Source organism: Babylonia areolata, chromosome 27 (assembly GCF_041734735.1).
Source record: "Babylonia areolata isolate BAREFJ2019XMU chromosome 27, ASM4173473v1, whole genome shotgun sequence".
In the NCBI taxonomy this organism is placed as follows: Eukaryota; Metazoa; Mollusca; class Gastropoda; order Neogastropoda; family Buccinidae; genus Babylonia; species Babylonia areolata.
The window spans coordinates 1,253,270-1,278,269 of NC_134902.1; the positions used below are offsets into that span (position 1 = coordinate 1,253,270).

Sequence of the window (25,000 nt, forward strand, 5' to 3'; positions counted from 1 at the left end):
ATGGAATAAGGCATTATCATTATGGAAAAAGGCATTATCATTATGGAAAAAGGCATTATCATTATGGAAAAAGTCACCTTTGTTGCTACGCTATAGCACCACTGACAAAGCTCTATGACACTACAATGGTAAAGACAACCAAACAAATACTGCTGAACAGACCCTTTCTGACAGAATGACGACCAAACAGTTTTAGAAAGACGACCAAACAAATACTGCTGAACTGAACCCTTTCTGACAGAATTACAAACAGTATTAGAATGACAACCAAACAGTGATGACCAAACAGTATTAGAATGACGACCAAACAGTGATGACCAAACAGTATTAGAATGACGACCAAACAGTATTAGAATGACAACCAAACAGTATTAGAATGACAACCAAACAGTATTAGAATGACAACCAAATAAATACTGCTGAACACACCCTTTCTGAGAGAATGACGACCAAACAGTATTAGAATGACGACCAAACAGTATTAGAATGACGACCAAACAGTATTAGAATGACAACCAAATAAATACTGCTGAACACACCCTTTCTGAGAGAATGACGACCAAACAGTATTAGAATGACAACCAAATAAATACTGCTGAACACACCCTTTCTGAGAGAATGACGACCGAACAGTGACGACCAAACAGTATTAGAATGACGACCAAACAGTATTAGAATGACAACCAAACAGTATTAGAATGACAACCAAACAGTATCAGAATGACAACCAAATAAATACTGCTGAACACACCCTTTCTGAGAGAATGACGACCAAACAGTATTAGAATGACGACCAAACAGTATTAGAATGACAACCAAATAAATACTGCTGAACACACCCTTTCTGAGAGAATGACGACCAAACAGTATTAGAATGACAACCAAATAAATACTGCTGAACACACCCTTTCTGACAGAATGACGACCAAACAGTATAGAATGATGACCAAACAGTGACGACCAAACAGTATTAGAATGACAACCAAATAAATACTGCTGAACACACCCTTTCTGACAGAATGACGACCAAACAGTATAGAATGATGACCAAACAGTGACGACCAAACAGTATTAGAATGACAACCAAACAAATACTGCTGAACACACCCTTTCTGAGAGAATGACGACTAAACAGTATTAGAATGATGACCAAACAGTGACGACCGAACAGTATTAGAATGACAACCAAACAGTATTAGAATGACAACCAAACAAATACTGCTGAACACACCCTTTCTGAGAGAATGACGACTAAACAGTATTAGAATGATGACCAAACAGTGACGACCGAACAGTATTAGAATGACAACCAAACAGTATTAGAATGACAACCAAATAAATACTGCTAAACACACCCTTTCTGAGAGAATGACGACCAAACAGTATTAGAATGACAACCAAATAAATACTGCTGAACAGACCCTTTTTGAGAGAATGACGACCAAACAGTATCAGAATGACGACCAAACAGTATTAGAATGACGACCAAACAGTATCAGAATGAAGACCAAACAGTATTAGAATGACGACCAAACAAATACTGCTGAACAGACCCTTTTTGAGAGAATGACGACCAAACAAATACTGCTGAACAGACCCTTTTTGAGAGAATGAATGACGACCAAACAGTATCAGAATGACGACCAAACAGTATTAGAATGACGACCAAACAGTATTAGAATGATGACCAAACAGTATCAGAATGACGACCAAACAGTATTTGAATGACAAACAAATACTGCTGAACAGACACTTTTTGAGAGAATGACGACCAAACAGTATTAGAATGACAACCAAACAGTATTAGAATGACGACCAAATAAATACTGCTGAACAGACCCTTTCTGAGAGAATGACGACCAAACAGTATCAGAATGATGACCAAACAGTATTAGAATGACGACCAAACAAATACTGCTGAACACACCCTTTCTGAGAGAGAATGACGACCAAACAGTATCAGAATGACGACCAAACAGTATTAGAATGACGACCAAACAAATACTGCTGAACACACCCTTTCTGAGAGAGAATGACGACCAAACAGTATCAGAATGACGACCAAACAGTATTAGAATGACGACCAAACAAATACTGCTGAACACACCCTTTCTGAGAGAGAATGACGACCAAACAGTATCAGAATGACGACCAAACAGTATTAGAATGACGACCAAACAAATACCGCTGAACACACCCTTTCTGAGAGAGAATGATGACCAAACAGTATTAGAATGACGACCTAACAGTATTAGAATGACGACCAAACAAATACTGCTGACGAATGATCCCTGCCAGCTAGGTACTGACCCTTTCTGAGGGAAGAGGGCCACAGCCCTGGGTTCGTCCAGTCCTTTATCGATGATGGTTTTACGACAGGTGCCGTCCAGCCGTGCCACCTCTATCACGTCACGACCTGTAACACATCAATCAATCAATCAGTCATCACGTCACCACCTGTAACACATCAATCAGTCACATCACCACCTGTAACACATCAATCAATCAGTCATCACGTCACGACCTGTAACACATCAATCAATCAGTCATCACGTCACGACCTGTAACACATCAATCAATCAATCAGTCATCACATCACCACCTGTAACACACCAATCAATCAATCAGTCATCACATCACCACGTGTAACACATCAGTCAATCAATCAGTCATCACGTCACCACCTGTAACACATCAATCAATCAATCAGTCATCACGTCACCACCTGTAACACATCAATCAATCAGTCAGTCATGAATACTGACCACTTCACCTTGCTCTGTCACTATCAGTGTTCTTTTAAATGAAGGAGCCATGTACTTACAACTGGTGATTTATCTTCAGATCCCGAGAAACACTTCCAAATTCGTGACTGCAGCGATGTTTTGACTTACCATGTTTTTGTTTCAATTGATTTAATTGTGTGAAAAAAGAACTTTCACTCTGACAATGCAAACACTGTGCTGTGTGTGCTGAACTTCATTCAAATTCCATTCCTCCTTCACCAGCACTTTCTGAAACCTGTTCACACACACACACACACACACACACACACACACACACCTGTGCACATGCACGTACGCGCACATACCCACTCACAAAAAACAACACACTGAGCTAGAAAGAGGACAGCACTAAGAAATGATCACCTGCTAAACACCAACCTGTTCACAAGGGAAGAACAAACATACAGGACCTGCAGCATGGACAACCATTCATAACTAAAAGCGCAAGAAATCAACATTTTAGTCTGAAACATTCCTGAAACAATTTTAGTTCGTCAAATTCCCAAAATAATTTTTATGTTCATCTTTTAAAGGAAAACATATGTAATGTTTATCATGTAGAGTTTTGGAGAAAGAGAGAGAAAGCCACAGAGAGAGAGAAAGCCAGACAAGTTAACACAAGAGAGGCACAGAAGACAGAGAGAAGAGGCACAGAGAGAGAGAGAGAGAGAGAAACAGAGGCACTGAGAGAGAGAGAAATAGAGGCACAGAGAGACAGAGAGAAGAGGCACAGAGAGAGAGAGAGAAATAGAGGCACAGAGAGAGAGAGAAATAGAGGCACAGAGAGACAGAGAGAAAGAAATAGAGGCACAGAGAGACAGAGAGAAGAGGCACAGAGAGACAGAGAGAAGAGGCACAGAGAGACAGAGAGAAAGAAATAGAGGCACAGAGAGACACAGAGAGAGAAATAGAGGCACAGAAAGACACAGAGAGAGAAACAGAGGCACAGAGAGACAGAGAGAGAGAAATAAGAGACCGCCAATGTCCACTGGCGTCTCCCCCCCCCCCCCCCCCCCCCCCACTGACCAGAGTCCATCCAGTAGAGGTTTCGTGCGATCCAGTCCACAGCCAGACCGTCAGTGGTGGCCAGGTGTTTGCTGACCACAGTCTCCATCCACCCACTGCCGTTCAGCGTGGCTCTCCTGTCACAGTGATACACACTGATGTACTGATGATCACAGTGATACACACTGATGTACTGATGATCACAGTGATGGACACCGATGTACTGATGATCACAGTGATGGACACTTCTACAGCAACCACTGCCGTTCAGCGTGGCTCTCCTGTCAGAGTGATACACACTGATGTACTGATGATGATCACAGTGATACACACTGATGTACTGATGATGATCACAGTGATGGACACTGATGTACTGATGATGATCACAGTGATACACACTGATGTACTGATGATCATCACAGTGATACACACTGATGTACTGATGATCATCACAGTGATGGACACTTCTACAGCAACCACTGCCGTTCAGCGTGGCTCTCCTGTCACAGTGATACACACTGATGTACTGATGATCACAGTGATACACACTGATGTACTGATGATCACAGTGATGGACACTTCTACAGCAACCACTGCCGTTCAGCGTGGCTCTCCTGTCACAGTGATACACACTGATGTACTGATGATCACAGTGATACACACTGATGTACTGATCATCACAGTGATACACACTGATGTACTGATGATCACAGTGATGGACACTTCTACAGCAACCACTGCCGTTCAGCGTGGCTCAGTGATACACTGATGTACTGATGATCACAGTGATACACTGATGTACAGATCACAGTGATGGACACTTCTACAGCAACCACTGCCGTTCAGCGTGGCTCTGTCACAGTGATACACACTGATGTACTGATGATGATGATCACAGTGATGGACACTACTACAGCACTCTAACCACTGCTGTTTAGCATGGACTGTTGGTCACATTCAGTGATAGACACTGATGTACTGATGATGATAATCACAGTGATGGAGGCTTCTACAGCACTCTAGCCACTGCTGTTCAGCTTCACTCACCTATCACCAGGCAACACTTATGATCATTGTTGGCACATATATAGCTGTCTAACCACTGCTGTTTAGAATGACTCACCTGTCACCAGGCAACATTTACGATTATTATTGACACATATATAGCTGTCTACCCACTGCTGTTTAGAATGACTCACCTGTCACAAGGCAACACTTATTATTATTGACACATATATAGCTGTCTACCCACTGCTGTTTAGAATGACTCACCTGTCACCTGGAAACGTTCACTGATGCCATCATAATGATAAGTACGGTGTTCACACTGATGCCGTCATAATGATAAGTACGGTGTTCTCATAATGATAAGTACGGTGTTCTCATAATGATAAGTACGGTGTTCACACTGATGCCATCATGATAAGTACGGTGTTCACACTGATGTCCTCATAATGATAAGTACGGTGTTCACACTGATGCCATCATGATAAGTACAGTGTTCACACTGATGTCCTCATAATGATAAGTACGGTGTTCACACTGATGTCATCATAATGATAAGTACAGTGTTCACACTGATGTCATGATAAGTACGGTGTTCACACTGATGTCGTCATAATGATAAGTACGGTCTTCACACTGATGTCATCATAATGATAAGTACAGTGTTCACACTGATGCCATCATAGTAAGTACGGTGTTCACACTGATGTCATCATAATGATAAGTACGGTGTTCACACTGATGTCATCATAATGATAAGTACGGTGTTCACACTGATGCCATCATAATGATAAGTACGGTGTTCACACTGATGCCATCATAATGATAAGTACAGTGTTCTCATAATGATAAGTACGGTGTTCACACTATGCCATCATAATGATAAGTACGGTGTTCTCATAATAAGTACGGTGTTCACACTGATGCCATCATAATGATAAGTACGGTGTTCACACTGATGCCATCATAATGATAAGTACGGTGTTCACACTGATGCCATCATAATGATAAGTACGGTGTTCACACTGATGCCGTCATAATGATAAGTACGGTGTTCACACTGATGCCATCAACGCAGCACAGTGGACACAAACTTTACTCAAATGACCAGCCAGGTATTGTCAGGTTATCTCCCCATCACGCTGTGTTACACTCTTTCTTTAGCCCATGGTTATCTCCCCATCACGCTGTGTTACACTCTTTAGCCCATGGTTATCTCCCCATCACGCTGTGTTACACTCTTTAGCCCATGGTTATCTCCCCATCACGCTGTGTTACACTCTTTCTTTAGCCCATGGTTATCTCCCCGTCACGCTGTGTTACACACTTTAGCCCATGGTTATCTCCCCATCACGCTGTGTTACACACTTTAGCCCATGGTTATCTCCCCATCACGCTGTGTTACTCTCTTTAGCCCATGGTTATCTCCCCGTCACGCTGTGTTACTCTCTTTAGCCCATGGTTATCTCCCCATCACGCTGTGTTACACTCTTTCTTTAGCCCATGGTTATCTCCCCATCACGCTGTGTTACACTCTTTCTTTAGCCCATGGTTATCTCCCCGTCATGCTGTGTTACACACTTTAGCCCATGGTTATCTCCCCGTCACGCTGTGTTACACTCTTTCTTTAGCCCATGGTTATCTCCCCATCACGCTGTGTTACTCTCTTTAGCCCATGGTTATCTCCCCGTCATGCTGTGTTACACACTTTAGCCCATGGTTATCTCCCCGTCACGCTGTGTTACACTTTCTTTAGCCCATGGTTATCTCCCCATCACGCTGTGTTACTCTCTTTAGCCCATGGTTATCTCCCCATCACGCTGTGTTACACTCTTTAGCCCATGGTTATCTCCCCGTCACGCTGTGTTACACTCTTTCTTTGGCCCATGGTTATCTCCCCATCACGCTGTGTTACTCTCTTTAGCCCATGGTTATCTCCCCGTCACGCTGTGTTACTCTCTTTAGCCCATGGTTATCTCCCCATCACGCTGTGTTACACTCTTTCTTTGGCCCATGGTTATCTCCCCATCACGCTGTGTTACTCTCTTTAGCCCATGGTTATCTCCCCGTCACGCTGTGTTACTCTCTTTAGCCCATGGTTATCTCCCCATCACGCTGTGTTACACTCTTTCTTTGGCCCATGGTTATCTCCCCGTCACGCTGTGTTACACTCTTTCTTTGGCCCATGGTTATCTCCCCATCACGCTGTGTTACACTCTTTCTTTGGCCCATGGTTATCTCCCCGTCACGCTGTGTTACACTCTTTCTTTGGCCCATGGTTATCTCCCCATCACGCTGTGTTACACTCTTTCTTTGGCCCATGGTTATCTCCCCATCACGCTGTGTTACACTCTTTCTTTGGCCCATGGTTATCTCCCCGTCACGCTGTGTTACACTCTTTCTTTGGCCCACCACTTCCATCCGTCCCCTTGCCCTGCACTGATTTCCCCGTCTACAATTTCTGTTGACATTTTTCACACTGTGTCAGTCAGCCCTCTGAAGCACAGCTGTGTGTGTGTGTGTGTGTGTGTGTGTGTGTGTGTGTCAACACTTTGATTTGCTGGGTCTCATCTCATCTATCCCTTGACCCGTGGGTGGGTCGTTGGGGCACCATGGATGACTGCCTGGTCAGCTCGCGCCACCTGCCTCGGTCCTCAGCGGCCCTTTGAGTTGTGGCAAATGGCAGGCCCGTCCACTCATTGATGTTGTCCTCCCACCGCTTTCTCTGTCTGCCTCTCTTCCTCCTTCCTTGTACGGTACCCTGCAGGATGGTCTTGGCTAGGCCGTCTGATCGTGTGACGTGTCCATACCAGCGGAGCTTGCGTTCCTTCACTGTGGTTAGCAGGTCTTTGAATGGGCCAATGGCGTTTTGGACTCTTCTTTTCACTTCCTCATTTGTGATGTGGTCTTTGTATGTAATGTTCAGGATCTTGCGGAAGCATCTCATTTCCAGGGCCTGATGATTTGCTGGGTACACAGCTATATAAATACATCATTTCATTATTGTTCTTATTGTTATGATTACCAACCTCACACTCACAAACCCTCTACTCCCTCCCTTCCCCCACCTGATGACATCGAGGAAGACATCAGTGTAGTAGACCATGCCGTCCTTGTAGTCAAAGTCGACAGCAATGACGTTGTGCAGCTGAGGTATGGGCAGGTAGACGTCAGTGTGGTCAGGTGTGTCCAGAGAGATACGACGAATGCTGCCCCGCCCCGCAAACAACAGGTACTCCCGGGGCACTGGACACAGAAAAAGATACCCTCAGTTCAGCACAGTAACACCACACAATGTCAGATGACTAATGGTGTACGTGTAGTAAGGTGTGGCCACAGAAATACAACAAATGTTGCTCTGCCACGCAAACAGCTGGTACTCTACAGGTATTAGACACACACAGATATCACATTACTCTACAGTAAGCAAACATGTCACATTAACTCTCTGGGTACTGGACACACCACACACAGATATCAGAACATTACCCTACAGTAGGCAAACATAATGTCACATTAACTCTCTGGGTACTGGACACACCACACACAGATATCACAACATTACCCTGCAGTAGGCAAACATGTCACATTAACTCTCTGGGTACTGGACACACACCACACACAGATATCACAACATTACCCTACAGTAGGCAAACAACGTCACATTAACTCTCTGGGTACTGGACACACACCACACATATCAGTGCAGTACACTACAGTAACCACACACAATATCAGATGAGTCAGGTGAGTCCAGGGAGATATAACCAGGTGTGTCCAAGGAGATACGAGAAATGCTGTCTGCCCCACAAACAGGTACTCTTGGGGTACTGGACACACACAAAGACACCTGTTGTTACAAAATGTTAAGGTCCCCACCCCCCCTCACCTGTGTCACAGGTACGCCCATCTCTCTGCAGCCGGAGCCCAGTGGGACAGGCACAGGAGGCCCCACCCGGGTTGGGCAGACACAGGTGACTACAGCCGCCGTTGTTGTTGCCACATCGGTTGATGTAGGTCTGGACACGGTTGATCTGCACGGCGTGGATGTCCATCACACCTGGCAGCTTGTTGAGGATCACCGTCACGTTGCCCCCGTTCTTCTTGTTGGCTCGCTGGATGGCGTTGGCCTGCAGCACACAGTGTGGGGGTGTGGTCAGCTCTGTCACTGTTCTTCGTGTGGGTGCTGAGCATGCTTAATCTCTCATTCAATGTTTTTTGTTGGTGGTTTTTCTTTCCCTTGCAGTGAAGACTATATTTGTCAAGAAACACATGTAATCATATTCCATATCTGGGTCACCAATATTGCAAACAGGAAATTTTTCCCCTGAAATTACATTTATGTAACATACTTACCATGACCCACTGGTGCAGACTCTGGCAGGGTATGCAAACTGGACAGGAATCAGACCCTTGCTGGAGTCTGCACTAGTGGGTCACAGTTAAGTAGGTGTAGTTAAGATATGCATTCAGATTCCAACAAAAACCAATGAAGTATTATACAGTTGAATCTTCAAAGAGTGTACATATGTGGACTGTTCTGTTCTGATATCTTTTTCTATTTGTTTTTTTAATTTTTTTTTTTTCAATATTCTGATATCACTTCAAAAGAAAAGACGGTGCAGGGGTGTGGTCAACTCTTTCTGTGGTAGTTCTTGGTGTGGGTGGTGTGAGTGGTTCATTTTTCATTCAGCGCTGACTGTTCTGTTTTGATATCACTGAAAATGGTAAGACGTTCAACTGAAGACTGACTGACTGTTCTGTGTTGAGGCTACAATGTCCTAACTGGTTATCTGACATCTCTCCCGTATCAACATGTGCCCTGTGTTTACATGCACTCTTCAATGCATAGAAACGGTTCAATCATATGTCATTAAGGATATTCCTTTAATGTAGTGCATAGTGTGTGCATGTCTGCATGTGTGTCTTGTGGTTTGTGCCTGACATATCATTGCAAAGTGCTTTGAGGTGGTGGAAAGCCCTCCATAAATGTAATATCATAATGATCATAATGATATAAGAATGAACACAGCAGCCTACCTGCCAGTCTGTCCAGTACACAGAGTTACCGGCCACAGTCAGGCCGTAGGGATGGGCCACTCTCTCCACCAGCTTCCGTCGGTACTTTCCTGACAGGTCTGCACACTCTATCGTCTGCACGGTACACATGGTACATTGCTTTATCACATTGTGTCGGTACTTTCCTGACAGGTCTGCACACTCTATCGTCTGCACAGTACACATGGTACATTGCTTTATCACACTGTGTCGGTACTTTCCTGACAGGTCTGCACACTATCGTCTGCACAGTACACACTGAACACATTGCTTTATCACACCGTGTCGGTACTTTCCTGACAGGTCTGCACACTCTATCGTCTGCACAGTACACATGGTACATTGCTTTATCACATTGTGTCGGTACTTTCCTGACAGGTCTGCACACTCTATCGTCTGCACAGTACACATGGTACATTGCTTTATCACACTGTGTCGGTACTTTCCTGACAGGTCTGCACACTCTATCGTCTGCACAGTACACATGGTACATTGCTTTATCACACTGTGTCGGTACTTTCCTGACAGGTCTGCACACTATCGTCTGCACAGTACACATGGTACATTGCTTTATCACATTGTGTCGGTACTTTCCTGACAGGTCTGCACACTCTATCGTCTGCACGGTACACATGGTACATTGCTTTATCACATTGTGTCGGTACTTTCCTGACAGGTCTGCACACTCTATAGTCTGCACGGTACACATGGTACATTGCTTTATCACACTGTGTCGGTACTTTCCTGACAGGTCTGCACACTCTATAGTCTGCACAGTACACATGGTACATTGCTTTATCACATTGTGTCGGTACTTTCCTGACAGGTCTGCACACTCTATAGTCTGCACAGTACACACTGAACACATTGCTTTATCACATTGTGTCGGTACTTTCCTGACAGGTCTGCACAGTACACACTGAACACATTGCTTTATCACACTGTGTCGGTACTTTCCTGACAGGTCTGCACTCTATCGTCTGCACAGTACACACTGAACACATTGCTTTATCACACATTGCTCAGCCACACCAACTGTGTGGGTACTTCCCCTCCGCACACTCTATGGTCCGCACAGCACACACTGCTTTACCACACATTTGACCAACTGGTCATAACACATTTAATGCAATCCTTACCACACATGACACATCCGACCAACTGGCCATTACACATTTTATGCAATCCTTACCACACATGACACACATCTGACCAAATGTCCATTACACACTGCGTATCATCATTCACTACAAAATAAGTGATTGACATCACAAAGTTCTGTCATATCAGAAAACAATGCTGAGATGCAACAAGAAATGCTTCAAATTATTACAGAATAATCTTTTTCAAAGGACAGCAAACATTTTAAAAAATCCTCTGAGATCCACTACACTAAGAAAGGCTGCATTTCATCCGTTTCTTTTTCTTTTCTTTTTCTTTAAAGGACCAGCAAAAAGAAAATCCAAACATAATCCAGTACAGCAAGAAATGCTGCAGTTGATCAGTTTACAAACAAACAGGACAGACATGCAGACAGAATCCACTGTGTACAGAAAACTGACAGTAATGTTCTGCACAGAGATCCAGTGTACACAGAAAGCAGATAGTGGTGATGTTGGTGGCAGAGCCACCCCCTCACCTCCATCTGAGCATCAGCCCAGATGATGGTCTTGCTGGGTCGGTCGATGGTCAGCCCGTTGGGCCAGCCCAGGTGGCGCCGCACGATCACCATGCGATTCTTGCCGTCCATGTCCGCGCGTTCGATCCTCGGCTCCTGGCCCCAGTCCGTCCAGAACATGTGGCTGTTGGGGGGACACAGGGGGTAGTGGGGGGTTAGTGTCATGTGTTGTGTTGTAGTGAATACTGCACTGCATTGCATTGCATATTGTGTTGTGTTGTCAAGCATACTGCACTGCAATGTGTTATACATACTGCATTGTATTACATATTGCATTGCAATGTGTTATACATACTGCACTGTATTACATATTGCACTGCATTGCACTGCACTGTACTGTTTTGTCTTACTCTTTTGTCACAACAGATTTCTCTGTGAAATTTGGGCTACCCTTCTTAAGGAGAGAGCATTGCAAGAGAACAGCGTCACCCTTTAAAAAAAAAAAATCTCTGACTGCAAGAGTATTTGTTTCCCTACCGAGTGGATTCTGTAACAGAATTTTGCCAGTGATGACCCTTTCATTAGCATGGGTTCTTTTATGTGTGCTATGTGCTTTTCAGTTGTCTCATCCAAATGACTAGCATCCAGACCACCACTCAAGGCCCAGGGTGGGGTGATAGTGGTGAGTGTGGGAAGGAGAGAGGGAATGTGAGTAACACCAACTGAAAGTGATAGATCATTCCACTGTCTCTAAAGTATGATGTTGTCATCTTATAATCTGGGAAAACACACAGCTTCACCATCCTGGTTTGTCTTCACGTGTTCAGAAACAAAATAATAATAATAATGGATACTTATATAGCACACTATCCAAAAATCTGCTCTAGGTGCTTTACAAAAATGCTTTTGTTAACATAAAACATTATATCTATGTTACATACACACACCAAAATGTGACTACACACACACACACTGCATACATACATTTTAACATACATGTGTATCTAACAGCTACCCTAACACATACGCACACATAGGCAGGCACAAACTTACATAAACACACACACAAACAATACACATTCATATACATGCATGTCGTTATGTACACATACATATGTACACATACATATGTATACACACATAGTCAAGCACAGCTAACGAAAAGGAAGTGGACCTGCCACAATTGAACTTATTGCTGAGGGAAAAGGGAAACAAAATGAAGCATAAATGATGTGCCTTCATTGAGCAAAACATTGATCCTGTCCAGGACTGACTTCTGTGTCCCCACAATATTTGATAAATTTCAGAGTAAAGTATAAAAGACAACAGCAAATCAAGAGAAAGAAAGAGATAAAAATGTGTGTGTGTGTGTGTGTGTGTGTGTGTGTGTGTGTGTGTGTGTGTGTGTGTGTGTGTGTGTGTGTGTGTGTGTGTGTGTGTGTGTGTGTGTGCACTCCTTTGGTAAAGCAAACCCGAAACATTTCTCAAAGGTCCCTTTCAGTGAAAGTCACAACTTCCTCAAATAACTTACTGCAGTTTTGTCAATCATGCATGACAACATACCAAGCAGCATGTAGCAAAGATATTTCACAAGTCATAGGAAGTAAAACATCCAACAGATCATATAAAGGATATCAATTCAAACACAATGAACCACAATAACAAAACACACAGTGTGTGTGTGTGTGTGTGTGTTCATGTGTGCACATACACATTAAAACACATCGACACACACACATACATGAGCTTTCCAGCCCAGAACAATGTGCCCACCCTTCATCGTAGTGCAGAGCAATGGCGCGAGGCTTGTCCAGGTTTTTCCAGACCAGCACTGAGCGCATGGACCCATCCAGGTTGGACACCTCGATGCGGTTATGTCCGTCGTCCGTCCAGTACAGCTTGCGACCCACAGAGTCCACTGCCAGTCCGTCCGGAGTGTGCAGTCCATCAAACACCACCACCTCCACACCACTGCCGTCCAGGTTCGCTCTGGTGATCTTGTCAGACACCGTGTCTGTCCAGTATACCTTGCCTGACACAGCCATGACACGTCACTACCTGACACATCCATGACACACATCTCACTGTCTGACACAGCCATGACATATACCTCACTGCCTGACAGCTATGACACACATCTCACTGACACAGCCATGACACACATATCACTGTCTGACACATCCATGACACATCTCTGTCTATGACACATCTGACAGCCATGACACACATATCACTGTCTGACACATCCATGACACATCTGTCTATGACACATCCATGACACACATCTGACAGCCATGACACACATCACTGTCGGACACATCTGTCTATGATACATCCATGACACACATCTCACTGTCTGACACAGCCATGACACATACCTCACTGCCTGACACACATCTCACTGACACAGCCATGACACACATCTCACTGAAACAGCCATGACACATCTGTCTATGACACATCCATGACACATACCTCACTGCCTGACACAGCCATGACACATCTCACTGCCTGACACAACCATGACACATACCTCATTATCTGACACAGCCATGACACATACCTCACTGACACAGCCATGAGATATCTCACTGACACAGCCATGACACATATCTCACTTTCTGCATGACATATCTCTGTCTGCATGACACATATCTAACACATCCATGACACACATCTCACTGTCTAACACTGTTCAGTCTGGTGGACATCCATGACACATACAAGATACATGTGACATCTGTGACACATACATTACTGACATCATTCTGTCCAGTACATCTTGCCTTATAAGTGACACTGACCCTGTACAATGACGACACAGGTAACAACAAAGTTTCCATGGCAACATCAACAACAGTAACAGTGACACTGACCCTGCACAATGATGACACAGGTAACAACAAAGTTTCCATGGCAACAACAACAACAGTAACAGTGACACTGACCCTGCACAATGATGACACAGGTAACAACAAAGTTTCCATGGCAACAACAACAACAGTAACACTGACCCTGTACAATGATGACACAGGTAACAACAAAGTTTCCATGACAACAACAACAACAGTAACACTGACCCTGCACAATGATGACACAGGTAACAACAAAGTTTCCATGGCAACAACAACAACAGTAACAGTGACACTGACCCTGCACAATGATGACACAGGTAACAACAAAGTTTCCATGGCAACAACAACAACAGTAACAGTGACACTGACCCTGCACAATGATGACACAGGTAACAACAAAGTTTCCATGGCAACAACAACAGCAGTAACAGTGACACTGCACAATGATGACACAGGTAACAACAAAGTTTCCATGACAACAACAACAACAGTGACAGTGACACTGACCCTGCACGATGATGACACAGGTAACAACAAAGTTTCCATGGCAACAACAACAGTGACACTGACCCTGCACGATGATGACACAGGTAACAACAAAGTTTCCATGGCAACAACAACAGTGACAGTGACACTGACCCTGCACGATGACACAGGTAACAACAAAGTTTCCATGGCAACAACAACAGCAGTAACAGTGACACTGACCCTGCACAATGAGAACACAGGTAACAACAAAGTTTCCATGGCAACAACAACAACAGCAGTGACAGTGACACTGACCCTGCACGATGTCCACATCGATAGCGATGGCGTTCTTCAGGGGCCCAGTGGGCACCACCACGTCCGCGAAGTAATCCACCTCCAGCGAGATTCGCCGGATGTCCTGTCGCCGGGTGAAGATCAGGAAATTGCTCATCTCTGAAACACGACACACACACACCCCTCAGCTATTTTACCAGTCCCCTTTCCCTTGATCCACATGTCGGCATTCTTAGCCATCTTTTTTTCTTTTCTTTTTTTTTCATAGGCGGCTTTCCTTTGCTTCCAACTGATTGGAATAAGAATAAAATTTCTATATCAACTAGATTTAGATCAATGGATTTCAGACATAATATCTAGTTCTCAAAAAAGGCTTTTCCAACTAGATAAAAATAGCCGGTACCAATCAGTTCTGATGAGGGGTTTTTTTGTGTGTTGTTTTTTTTTTTTTACAAGAAAAACAATTCATTCAAAATTGTATTCAAATTTTTTTTTTTTTTTAATCTAGTACAATAAATATCCATTTTTGAAATTAGTTAAACTTCAGAGTAAAACCGCAGACTCGTACCAGGATATGATGAACAACAGACTAAAAGGCCTGATCTTGGTGGGACCAAATCCGATCGGCGGGCAACAAACATTTCCATACCAATGCCTCTTCCTCTCTCCAGCAGACACGAGTGATGTCGCATAAACAAGGTGTGGCGCACAAGGCTGCTCTTTGTAAGTATGGGTGTGCACACACCCACGACGTACTGGGACATTTATTGTATATTCATTTCTTTGTTTATGGATAAAACAAAATAATTTTCAACTGATATGTAGTATGATACATTATAAGCAAGTCATGAAAATAATTTAATGGAAGTGGCTTCAATACTACTTGAGTTACAGAGCATAAAACAATGTGTGTGGGTGTGAGCACACCCACAACGTACAGGAAAGGTTCAAGATCCAGTAATCCTTGTCAGTGTTGGGTGGGTTATGGATATAAGAACACACCCAGCATCCTATCCATGAATACAGAGTATGGCTGCCTACCTAGCGAAGTAAAATGGTCATGCACATCCCTATGAGTGAAACATGAATCGCAGCCTATGCATGCAGAAGAAGTGAAACACTGAGATAAATCATTTCTTCACGGAATAAAGAACAAAACAGTTCCACACCTGGCTCACAGTTGACGCCATCATCTGACATGAGGACACCTGTGGGACAGGCACAGGTGTGACCCCGAGGCAGTGGTGCCACCAGACACAGGTGACTGCAGCCTCCGTTGTTCTTCCGGGAACACACTGTGTCCACTGAAACACGTCAACACACCTGCCTTCAGCAATGGACACTGTCTACACACCTGTGACAGTCAATGTCAACACACCTGCCTTCAGTAATGGACATTGTCTACACACCTGTGACAGTCACTGTCAACACACCAACATTGTCTACACACCTGTGACAGTCACTGTCAACACACCAACATTGTCTACACACCTGTGACAGTCACTGTCAACACACCAACATTGTCTACACACCTGTGACAGTCACTGTCAACACACCTGTGACAGTCACTGTCAACACACCTGCCTTCAGCAATGGACATTGTCTACACACCTGTGACAGTCACTGTCAACACACCTTCAGTAATGGACACTTCAGCAATCATAACTGTAATAATAACAATAACTCACCTTTCTCCCTGTGGCGGTGGAACACCTTGAGGTCCATGGGGTGGGGCAGGTTGGTCAGCAGGGTGCCCCGGGCAGCACCGGTCACCTTGTCAGCCACGTGGATGGCCTGGGTCTCCCAGTCTGTCCAGTACATCGTGTCCAGGTGGATGGTCAGCCCAAATGGGTGACGCAGGTCAAGGCCAATCACCATCTGGACACCGGCAGGTGGAGGGGTGGAGGGGTGGGGGGGTGGAGGGGTGGAGGTGAACACGTCAACAAGTGCTACATTTACAGTTCCAGTTTCTCAAGGAAGCGTCACTACGTTCAGACAAATCCATGTGTGCCACACATCTGCGAGGCAGATACCTGACCAGCAGGATACCACAACGCGCTTGTCAGGCCTCGAGTGTATGCTTATATATTTGTGCACGTATCGGAGCGGATTTCTTTTTTAATAATTTTACCAGAGGACAACACTCTCATGCCATGAGTTCTTTTTAAGTACGCCAAGTGTGTGCTGAACACAGGACCTCGGTTTATCGTCTCATCCAAAAGACCAGACATTCAGTTTGATCTTCCAGTCAAACTTGGGACACAGGGCGAGAGCGGGATTTGAACCCACATCCCCACAGGCTGTCTTGTCAGCTGAGCGTCTCAATAACACATCAGTCACACACAGGAACAACCCCTCCCCCATTCCCCCCTCCCCACACACACAGTCACCCTTAGCACCCAAACACACACACAGTCACACACACAGGAACACACACACAGTCACACACACATATAAACACACACACAGTCACCCTTAGCACCCAAACACACATACAGTCACACACACAGGAACACACACACAGAAACACACACATGGTCACCCTTAGCAACCAAACACACATACAGTCACACACACAGGAACACACACACACAGAGGAACACCCTCACACACACAGAGGAACACACTCACACACACACACCTTTATCACCCAAACACACATACAGTCACATACACACAGAGGAACACACACACCTTTATCAGCCAAACACACATACAGTCACACACAGTCACCCTTAGCACCACACCTTTAACATCCCATCACCCCCACTCAGCACAAAGACAACACCCTCACTCCCCCACACCTCTACCTGTTTTTTCACAACTTTAAAAAAAATCCATTTTAATAGGACAACATTTTACAACAACTTCCAGGGCATTCAGAAAAAACCCTGAGACCTGTACCTTTCTGTCTCTGCCATGGAAGTTGCTGGACTCGATGACTTTGTGCTTGGCGTCAATCCAGTACAGCCGACTGAACTGGTAGTCGATGGCCAGACCGTTGGCCCACGTCAGGTTCTGGGAGATGAGGACCAGGCGGTCCTGGCCGTCCATCCCCGCTCGCTCGATCCGCGGTCTGCTGCCCAGCTCTGACCAGAACATGTAGCTGGGGGCAGGATGGATCAGTCTTTGATGTTCACATTACTTCACTCTTTGACGTTCACATTACTTCACACTGTCTCTTCTTTTGGCATCAGACTATCTCACTCTTGACATTCAGACTACCTGACTCTTTGGCATTCAGACTATCTCACTCTTTGGCATTCAGGCTATCTTACTCTGACCAGAACATGTAGCTTGGGACAGGATAGATCACTCTTCGTTATTTGACATTCAGACTATCTCTCTCTCTCTCTGACATTCAGGCTATATCATTCTTTGACATTCAGACTATCTCTCTCTGACATTCAGACTCTCTCTCTCTCTCTGACATTCAGGCTATATCATTCTTTGACATTCAGAGAACACACTCATCTCTCTCTCTTTGACATTCAGACCATCTCTCTCTTTGACATTCAGACTATCTCTCTCTTTGACATTCAGACCATCTCTCTCTTTGACATTCAGACCATCTCTCTCTTTGACATTCAGACCATTTCTCTCTCTCTCTCTCTCTGACATTCAGACCATCTCTCTTTTTGACATTCAGACCATTTCTCTCTCTTTGACATTCAGACTCTTTAACATTCAGGGGTTATATCACTCTCTGATAATCAGACTATCTCACTCTTTGACAATCAGACTAACTCACTCTTTCACATTCAGACTCTCTCTCTGACCAGAACATGTAGGTGTGTACAACACACATCATTCTCCACTCTGACCAGAACATGTAGCTGTGTACAACACACATCATTCTCCACTCTGACCAGAACATGTAGCTGTGTACAGCACACATCATTCTCCACTCTCTGACCAGAACATGTAGCTGTGTACAGCACACATCATTCTCCACTCTCTGACCAGAACATGTAGCTGTGTACAGCACACATCATTCTCCACTCTGACCAGAACATGTAGCTGTGTACAGCACACATCATTCTCCACTCTCTGGCCAGAACATGTAGCTGTGTACAGCACACATCATTCTCCACTCTGACCAGAACATATAGCTGTGTACAGCACACATCATTCTCCACTCTCTGACCAGAACATGTAGCTGTGTACAGCACACATCATTCTCCACTCTCTGACCACACTGCTGTCTAGGCTATAAGCAGAACCACACACTTAGCCGACTGCGAGATCCCCCTGACAGGCCTGATAGTGCCAGACACTGGTAAGTAGGTCAGCTGCTGTGCCTGCTAACCCGTCACTGACCCTTCTTTGTCTTCTATTAAAGCGTGGCAATTTGCGCGCCTCTTTTGAGCGGGCTGGTGAGCATGCTCCTATATCTGTGGCATTAATGTTTGCACTGTTGGAAAGAGCGGACACTTCTCTTTTTGTTGGTGGTAGTACTTTCCTTGGCTGGAAAATATTTTTTAAGATAGCAGTATTTACTTGACAGAACTGTGCTGACAATTGTAACTGGCGGTGGTGTGGGTTTTTTTTCATAGCAGAAGTACCGTGAGTCTGGTTTTCCTTCACATTCTGTTCTCACATTTCTTTCTTCCCTTCCTTTCTTTCATTCTGTTTTCTTCTCTGTCTTTCTTTCGTGCTGTTTCCTTCCCTCTCTTTCTCTCCTTCATCCCTTCCTTTCTTTCGTTCTGTTTCCTTCCCTCTCTCTCTCTCCTTCATCCCTTCCTTTCTTTCGTTCTGTTTCCTTCTCTCTCTTTCTCTCCTTCATCCCTTCCTTTCTTTCGTTCTGTTTCCTTCTCTCTCTTTCTCTCCTTCATCCCTTCCTTTCTTTCGTTCTGTTTCCTTCTCTCTCTTTTCTTCAGTGTGCGTGAATGACTGAATCAGTGTGCCTGTGGAGTATTTGTACAAGCTGCAAAACAGTTGTGATCTTTAACACGCCACAGCTTCCTTCAGAATTTCCAGCCATGAACACAGGTTAGTGAGAGGCATGCTGATGTGTAATGCTGTGCATGGAATGTATTGTCTGCGTTGAGCGAATTTTGTGAGATTAGATTCAGTGTGTTAAAAATGTGTCAAAATGCATGTTAACAAACTGGTAGTAAGCATACCTGCTTTTTTCAAACAGTTATCCTGAGAAAAATAATCGGATGTTCACATTTGAGTTTCCTATCGTTTTAAAGCTAAGACTGTGCTCTTTCAGACCATACTATTCATTAAGCGATTGCGTTGACAAGCAACGTGTTATCAAAAGTTAATGAAGAGGTGGTGTTTTCTCCCTGTGGCTGCTGCCATCACGCGGAACAGCACACTGGTCTTTCTCCCTCCCAACAGCTGATAACGGCTGGAGGCGCAGCGTGAAAGAGAACTCATAGCGTTTTGTGCTCTCAGTTCTTTCAAGTTAAAGCTCTAACCCTTCCCGCGGTAGCGTGTTATTTTTAGGTGGCGCCTTTCCCTCTGAGTTGAATGCAGGGTCAAGTTCTCTCCTCGGATGAACTAAACGTCAAGCGCTGAACACGTGTGACCAGAACATGTAGCTGTGTACAGCACACATCATTCTCCACTCTGACCAGAACATGTAGCTGTGTACAGCACACATCATTCTCCACTCTCTGACCAGAACATGTAGCTGTGTACAGCACACATTATTCTCCACTCTCTGACCAGAACATGTAGCTGTGTACAGCACACATCATTCTCCACTCTGACCAGAACATGTAGCTGTGTACAGCACACATCATTCTCCACTCTGACCAGAACATGTAGCTGTGTACAGCACACATCATTCTCCACTCTCTGACCAGAACATGTAGCTGTGTACAGCACACATCATTCTCCACTCTGACCAGAACATGTAGCTGTGTACAGCACACATCATTCTCCACTCTGACCAGAACATGTAGCTGTGTACAGCACACATTCTCCACTCTCTGACCAGAACATGTAGCTGTGTACAGCACACATCATTTTCCACTCTCGGACCCGACAAGGTCAGCAACACTGACCTGTGACATAAAACAACTGACTGCTGAGAGAAACGAACAAGGTGTGGATGGATCAGACACAGGCTCCAAAACCAGCGTCAAGCATCACCACACACACACACACACAGGCCCTGAACTCTGTCCGTGTGCTGAAAGAATAGCTCTGTGCAATGTGACCCAGGTAACACACACACACACACCCTCACCCAGATCGAGGATCGACCACAATGTCCCGTGCCTTGTCAATGTCTCTCCAGATGAGGACAGAGCGCAGGGAGCCGTCCAGCCGACTGACCTCGATGCGGTGATTGCCCGCGTCCGTCCAGTACAGGTTGCGACCTGCCCAGTCCACTGCCAGCCCTGTGGGACTCTCCAGACTGCTACCCACCAACACCTGTAACACAGCAACTACACCTGTAGTTTATCAATCAACACCTGTAACAAAGCAACTACACCTGTAACACAGCAACTACACCTGTAGTTTATTGACCAACACCTGTAACACAGCAACTACACCTGTAGTTTATCGACCAACACCTGTAACACAGCAACTACACCTGTAGTTTATCAATCAACACCTGTAACACAGCAACTACACCTGTAACACAGCAACTAAAACCTGGAACACAATTGACACCTGTAACACAGCAACTGACACCTGGAACACAGCAACTGACACCTGGAACACAACAATTGACATATGTAACACAGTAACTACACCTGTAACACAGTAACTGTCACGTGGAACACAGCAACTGACATATGTAACACAGTAACTACACCTGTAACACTACACCTGTAACAGCAACTAACACCTGTAACACAGCAACTGACACCTGGAATGCACATAAAGACACCACACACACACACAGACAATACCTCTTCAGTACTGCCGTTCCAGGAGGCATGACCGATGATGTCAGCATCCAGGTCTGACCAGTAGATGGAGTCGGTGTCACTGTCGTACTCCACTCCGATGGCGCTGGACACTTTGGAAAGGGAGATCACCACGTCGGCCAGCTCCCTGGCATCCAGAGACAGACGGCGAACGTCTTTCTTGGTGGCAAACAGCAGGAAGGAGCTGATTTCTGTGGGGGAAATGTCATGGCTCTGTATCACTGTACTGATTTCTGTGGGGAAATGGCATGGCTCTGTATCACTGATTTCTGTGGGGGAAATGTCATGGCTCTGTATCACTGATTTCTGTGGGGGAAATGTCATGGCTCTGTATCACTGTACTGATTTCTGTGGGGAAATGGCATGGCTCTGTATCACTGATTTCTGTGGGGGAAATGTCATGGCTCTGTATCACTGTACTGATTTCTGTGGGGGGAATGTCATGGCTCTGTATCACTGTACTGATTTCTGTGGGGGGAAATGTCATGGCTCTGTATCACTGTACTGATTTCTGTGCGGGGAAATGTCATGGCTCTGTATCACTGTACTGATTTCTGTGGGGAAATGTCATGGCTCTGTATCACTGATTTCTGTGGGGGAAATGTCATGGCTCTGTATCACTGTACTGATTTCTGTGGGGGGGAAATGTCATGGCTCTGTATCACTGATTTCTGTGGGGGAAATGTCATGGCTCTGTATCACTGTACTGATTTCTGTGGGGAAATGGCATGGCTCTGTATCACTGATTTCTGTGGGGGGAAATGTCATGGCTCTGTATCACTGATTTCTGTGGGGGGAAATGTCATGGCTCTGTATCACTGTACTGATTTCTGTGGGGGAAATGTCATGGCTCTGTATCACTGTACTGATTTCTGTGGCAGGGAAATGTCATGGCTCTGTATCACTGTACTGATTTCTGTGGGGGGAAATGTCATGGCTCTGTATCACTGTACTGATTTCTATGGGGGGAATGTCATGGCTCTGTATCACTGTACTGATTTCTGTGGGGGGAAATGTCATGGCTCTGTATCACTGATTTCTGTGGGGGGGAATGTCATGGCTCTGTATCACTGTACTGATTTCTGTGGGGGGAATGTCATGGCTCTGTATCACTGTACTGATTTCTGTGGGGGGAAATGTCATGGCTCTGTATCACTGTACTGATTTCTGTGGCAGGGAAATGTCATGGCTCTGTATCACTGATTTCTGTGGGGGGGAATGTCATGGCTCTGTATCACTGTACTGATTTCTGTGGGGGGGAATGTCATGGCTCTGTATCACTGTACTGATTTCTGTGGGGGGAAATGTCATGGCTCTGTATCACTGTACTGATTTCTGTGGGGGGAAATGTCATGGCTCTGTATCACTGTACTGATTTCTGTGGGGGGAAATGTCATGGCTCTGTATCACTGTACTGATTTCTGTGGGGGGAAATGTCATGGCTCTGTATCACTGTACTGATTTCTGTGGGGGGAAATGTCATGGCTCTGTATCACTGTACTGATTTCTGTGGCAGGGAAATGTCATGGCTCTGTATCACTGATTTCTGTGGGGGAAATGTCATGGCTCTGTATCACTGTACTGATTTCTGTGGGGGGAAATGTCATGGCTCTGTATCACAGTACTGATTTCTATGGGGGGAATGTCATGGCTCTGTATCACTGTACTGATTTCTGTGGGGGGAAATGTCATGGCTCTGTATCACTGATTTCTGTGGGGGGGAATGTCATGGCTCTGTATCACTGTACTGATTTCTGTGGGGGGGAATGTCATGGCTCTGTATCACTGTACTGATTTCTGTGGGGGGGAATGTCATGGCTCTGTATCACTGTACTGATTTCTGTGGGGGGAAATGTCATGGCTCTGTATCACTGATTTCTGTGGGGGGGAATGTCATGGCTCTGTATCACTGTACTGATTTCTGTGGGGGGAAATGTCATGGCTCTGTATCACTGTACTGATTTCTGTGGCAGGGAAATGTCATGGCTCTGTATCACTGATTTCTGTGGGGGGGAATGTCATGGCTCTGTATCACTGTACTGATTTCTGTGGGGGGGAATGTCATGGCTCTGTATCACTGTACTGATTTCTGTGGGGGGAAATGTCATGGCTCTGTATCACTGTACTGATTTCTGTGGGGGGAAATGTCATGGCTCTGTATCACTGTACTGATTTCTGTGGGGGGAAATGTCATGGCTCTGTATCACTGTACTGATTTCTGTGGGGGGAAATGTCATGGCTCTGTATCACTGTACTGATTTCTGTGGCAGGGAAATGTCATGGCTCTGTATCACTGATTTCTGTGGGGAGAAATGTCATGGCTCTGTATTACTTGCTACTGGCGGGTGCAATAGCCCAGTGGTTAAAGTGTTCTTTCAATCTGAGGGTACCAAGTTCGAATCTCAATGGCACCTGGTGGGTAAAGGGTGGAGATTTTTCTGATCTCCCAGGTCAACATATGTGCAGACCTGCTAGTGCCTGAATCCCCTTCGTGTGTACACACATGCAGAAGATCAAATACACAGGTTAAAGATCGTGTAATCCATGTCAGCATTTGGTGGGTTATGGAAACATACCAGTATTACCCCAAAAAGAATGGCTGCCGACATGGTGGGGTGCAAAAGGTCATACATGTAAAAGCCCACTCATGTACATACAATGAACGTGAAAGCTGTAGCCCACGCAAGAAGAATCCTTGTGGTTCACAGTCATGTTATTTATGTGAAATCATTTGGAAACAATTGGTTTCCACACAAGATTCAGCACTATATAAATACATTATTTATCATTATTACATTCATTCATAAAAAAACAAACAACAGCAACACGTAGATGGTATATACATTTTTATACCTTCCTTTTGGAGTTACATTGCACTGACATGTGCATAAATGAGAGCTTTTTAAAATCACCACCCCACCCCAAACACAAATACAGTTTTAAAGGTAAAGAGATTAACCAGAGAGAGCGAGAGACAGAGAGATGTACGAGTGTGTGTGTGAAATGAAACTTATT

At 44.8% G+C, this 25,000-nt stretch overlaps 1 protein-coding gene across 5 annotated transcripts in view; it reads right to left on the bottom strand.

The window, feature by feature from the left end:
• Positions 1-25,000, bottom strand: part of LOC143300937 (low-density lipoprotein receptor-related protein 4-like) — a 139,920-nt gene that overhangs the window by 19,524 nt on the left and 95,396 nt on the right. For all 5 annotated transcript variants that reach the window (XR_013057714.1, XR_013057715.1, XR_013057713.1 and 2 more), the window contains exons 17-29: positions 21,968-22,176; positions 21,295-21,482; positions 17,994-18,195; positions 16,778-16,967; positions 16,259-16,393; positions 15,111-15,248; positions 13,246-13,504; positions 11,494-11,656; positions 9,837-9,950; positions 8,686-8,926; positions 7,865-8,042; positions 3,813-3,928; positions 2,311-2,416 (exon numbers count right to left, since the gene is read on the bottom strand). Coding sequence is in view for 2 of the 5 variants with exons in the window: in XM_076614881.1 (XP_076470996.1) it covers positions 2,311-2,416; positions 3,813-3,928; positions 7,865-8,042; positions 8,686-8,926; positions 9,837-9,950; positions 11,494-11,656; positions 13,246-13,504; positions 15,111-15,248; positions 16,259-16,393; positions 16,778-16,967; positions 17,994-18,195; positions 21,295-21,482; positions 21,968-22,176 (2,239 nt within the window). In the remaining 3 variants the exon portion in view is untranslated. The remainder of the gene's footprint in view (positions 1-2,310; positions 2,417-3,812; positions 3,929-7,864; positions 8,043-8,685; positions 8,927-9,836; positions 9,951-11,493; positions 11,657-13,245; positions 13,505-15,110; positions 15,249-16,258; positions 16,394-16,777; positions 16,968-17,993; positions 18,196-21,294; positions 21,483-21,967; positions 22,177-25,000) is intronic.